At 40.9% G+C, this 3624-nt stretch overlaps 1 protein-coding gene across 1 annotated transcript; it reads right to left on the bottom strand.

The window, feature by feature from the left end:
• Positions 1-2186: 2186 nt before the first annotated feature.
• On the bottom strand, positions 2187-2432 carry LOC114635893 (cytochrome c oxidase subunit 7B2, mitochondrial-like). Its single transcript, XM_028784265.1, has one exon. It carries the CDS (start codon positions 2430-2432, stop codon positions 2187-2189), a length of 246 nt encoding a protein of 81 aa, XP_028640098.1.
• Positions 2433-3624: the final 1192 nt, after the last annotated feature.

Genomic DNA, 3624 nt, shown 5'->3' on the forward strand with positions numbered 1-3624 from the left:
TCTCTTCACATCCTGTTTGGCAGACACTCATTAGTTACAAGTGTATGTCTGATTGGAAGATCTTTCATTTCAAGAAAATGTGAAGTGTTTCCATGGAGATCAGCTTGAGATAGCCCAGTGACGAACTTCTTGGCTATAATTTCACATTGGTTTCTATGGTTTCCAGATAGAAGAAAATGAAGTTGCAGATTTTTTTTTTGTAATGTAAAAGGTTATTGGAAAATAAGAGATACTGCTCAAATTAATGTCATCTCCCCAAGGAATGCAGCTGCTGCTACTGCAAAGCATGGAAGATTTTATGTCATATTAATACACGCATATGCTTTTTTTTGTACCTGTCATAACGAGGAACTATTGTAACACTTAAACAGTGTGATAAAATTAGCAGATATCCTTCTCTCTTTTTTTATAATTTATTTTTTCTCAAATCGTAATTCATTCACACAGGGGTTCAAAAGGAAGGCACTTCATCAGTGAGATGAACGGCAATGGTTACTAATGACTAGCTCATAATCACATTTCTTACATCAAATCTTTTAAGATGTCACACAGTGTATAAGCCAGATTAGTAAAGAACATGGGGTGAGAGTATGGTACAGAGATTACATCTTTACTGACAGAGAATTGTGTAACTGCCATCTGAAGTATTAATTCTAAGTTGAATAACACCATCTCACAATGTTAAAGAAATGTTTTCCTGTGAATCTGGTATATTTTAAATAAGGAGTAAATTCATAGCACTATTTAGCCAGAGCTGGGATTTATAGGCTTCGAAATCAAGAAGCAAATATAGGAATAGTTCCTCTCACTATTAAACTCAGAGTTCCATGAGTAAGGTAGTTGTTTTCTGTCACTAAGACTTGCTTTACTGGTATACAAGTGAGGCTTTTATCAGGAATTACAGCAGTGGTATCATTAAAGTGGAAGTTAACAATGCTACCCTGAGACAACCAACTGAGTGAATCTGTATTTGATGCTTACTCCTGACTTGAATGTAACTCTTTCTGAATACTTTGTAGAAATACCAGCTCCTACACAAGAAAGCTCCCGCCTCCCCCATCATCCCTAATTGACAGAAAATGTAAGTTTGCAAATGCCTTTTGGGAAGAAGTTTCAGAATAATTAGTAAAATCAAGCAGACATGTAAATAGTGTCCAGTTATCTAATTACAATTCTCAGTGGAAATAAAATTGCTAGTTTTAAATTTTTTAAATGACTGTGGGCTAGGATTACCTATAGTTACTCATTTAGTCACTGTTTCAACATCCCCGACAGCCTAACCTATTAACTTCTGTTCTGAATGTGAATTCACAAAAAGCATCCCGAGCCTATGAGCTTACAGATTCCACAAAGGGGTAATAAACAAAAAAGTAAAAGCTTTCCTGAAATCCAGATAGTGACAAAGCTATTGAGAAAACAAGGCCAGTAAGTAGCAGAGAGAGAAAGCAAGGCCAAAACAGAGGGAGCCATTGGTAACAGGTCTACTCTGAAAACAGGGCATGTGAGCAAAACCAAGAAGTTTGAAGGAAGTGATTCATCCAGAATCAAAAGTGCAGCCCATGCACAGGAAAGAGAAAAAAAGCATCTGGATGCAGGAGGTAAAATGGCCAGGGCATCCAGAGCGACTTTCCTTATCGAAGAGCTCTGACTGTAGAGGCAAGATGGAAGTGACTTCATGGCAGTGTTATGATGATCCTGACTGCTGACCTGCTGATGTGAAAACTGCATCACGGTGAGGGAGGCCCAGGGAAGAGATGCAGAAAAGCAAGGGGCCCAATGAGGAAGTTTACTTATCAATGGCAGTAAAAGTATGGTTGGTACGTACCCCCTGGGAAAGAGAAAGGGCAGGTTAAAACTGGTCAGCTGCTGACAAAATACGCACTGGACACAACTAAAAAACATTTCTAAGGTACATATGTATGAATGTCTAATGAAGGCAGATACACAGAATATGTCATTAAATCAAAAGAACTCTGAAAATTCTACTTTCAAATATATGGTATACACACCTGGGTATCTATATCTACTATTAGTGTATTACTTTCAGGAACTAAATGAAAGTTTTCAACAACTTGTTAGTACTTTTGAATGAATTTTATTTCTTTTGTTGTGCTACATTTTAATGGACAGAAGAACATTCCCATGACAAGTCTGCTTTGAGACAATTCTGCAGTATTGTTTCTCAGTTACTTCTTCTTCCACTCCTCGGGGGTAACTCGGCCAACAGGAGACAGGTTCCACTCCACTCCCATCTGTGTCATATAAATTATATATCCGGCAAAACAGAAAATGGTCCCACTAATTAGTATCACATTGCCGTATTTGTCATGAAATTCTGATGAGGACTTTGAATGGCTTTGTCTTCCCACAACTTTCAGAATGCTTGGGGTCTTGAGACAGTTTAGTACATATCTGGCCAACGGAAACATCATGACGTATGATAGGGTTACTATTGACTGAAGCAATGGGTCTGTTTCCAGAGACCTAGAAAAAAAAAAACATAAGATAGCATAGCTTAGCATAGCATAGCATAGCATAGCATAGCATAGCATAGCATAGCATAGCATAGCATAGCATAGCATAGCATAGCATAGCATAAGGCAACATAACAAAACATGAGCAATGATATCTGATCTATACTCTGTCCGTCCTTTATTTCATTTCAGTGTTTCATCTAGACCCCTAGATTTCCTGGAGCAGTAGTCAAGGACTGTGACAGTTCTTTTTGTTTGGTCCATTTTTGGTATGTGTGTTTGGGGGAGGGGGTTGTACACTCATGTGGAGGCCAAATTTCCAGTGTGGCCTTCTACCTTTTTTAAGTTCAGCTTTTGAGACAAAGGTCTCTCACTACACCTCCTTATGGTTTCATGTAGACTGTCTGGCTGAGAACTCAGGATCTGGCATCTTTGTCTCTCACTGATGGAATTAGGCATGTGTATGGGCATACGGAGCATTTATACAGGTGTTAAGAACACAAGTCTTTGTGCTCTTGTAGTAAACAATATACCCAATAAGCTGTCTGTCCAATCACAGGAGTGCGACTTTGACATCATATCTGGATTCTAGTTTCAGCTAAACCACTGGTTGTCCAAACATTTACACAGTTACTGAAATCCCTTTGTTTCATCTTCACTGTTAAGCTGATAATGGTGTTGTTAAGAGTGCATACCTTCCAACAGATGTGGTATAAAGGGGGCTTGTTTGGGAGAATGGAGGGAAGTGGGAGGTGGAGAAGTGGTAGAGGCAGACAGACTGGAGCAGAGCCATGAAGGCAGAGAAGGATGACAGAGAAAAACAAAAGGATGACAGAGAGACCAGCAGGGAACATGTGGAAGAGAGAGAGAGGGAAGAGGGGAGAGGGAGGGGGAGGGAGGGGGGAAGAGAGAGAGGAGGGAGAGGAGGGAGAGGAGGGAGAGGAGGGAGAGGAGGGAGAGGAGGGAGAGGGAGAGGAGGGAGAGGGGAAGAGGGAGAAGAAGAGGGAGAGGGAAAGAGGAAGAGGGAGAGGGAGAGGGAGAGGAGGGAGAAGAAGGAGAAGGGGAGAGGGAGAGGAGGGAGAAGAAGGAGAAGGGGAGAGGGAGAGGAGGGAGAGGAGAGAGAGGAGGGAGAGGAGGGAGAGGAGGGAGA

The sequence above is a fragment of the Grammomys surdaster genome, unplaced genomic scaffold (genome assembly GCF_004785775.1).
Source record: "Grammomys surdaster isolate TR1022 unplaced genomic scaffold, NIH_TR_1.0 119467, whole genome shotgun sequence".
NCBI classification, from domain to species: domain Eukaryota; kingdom Metazoa; phylum Chordata; class Mammalia; order Rodentia; family Muridae; genus Grammomys; species Grammomys surdaster.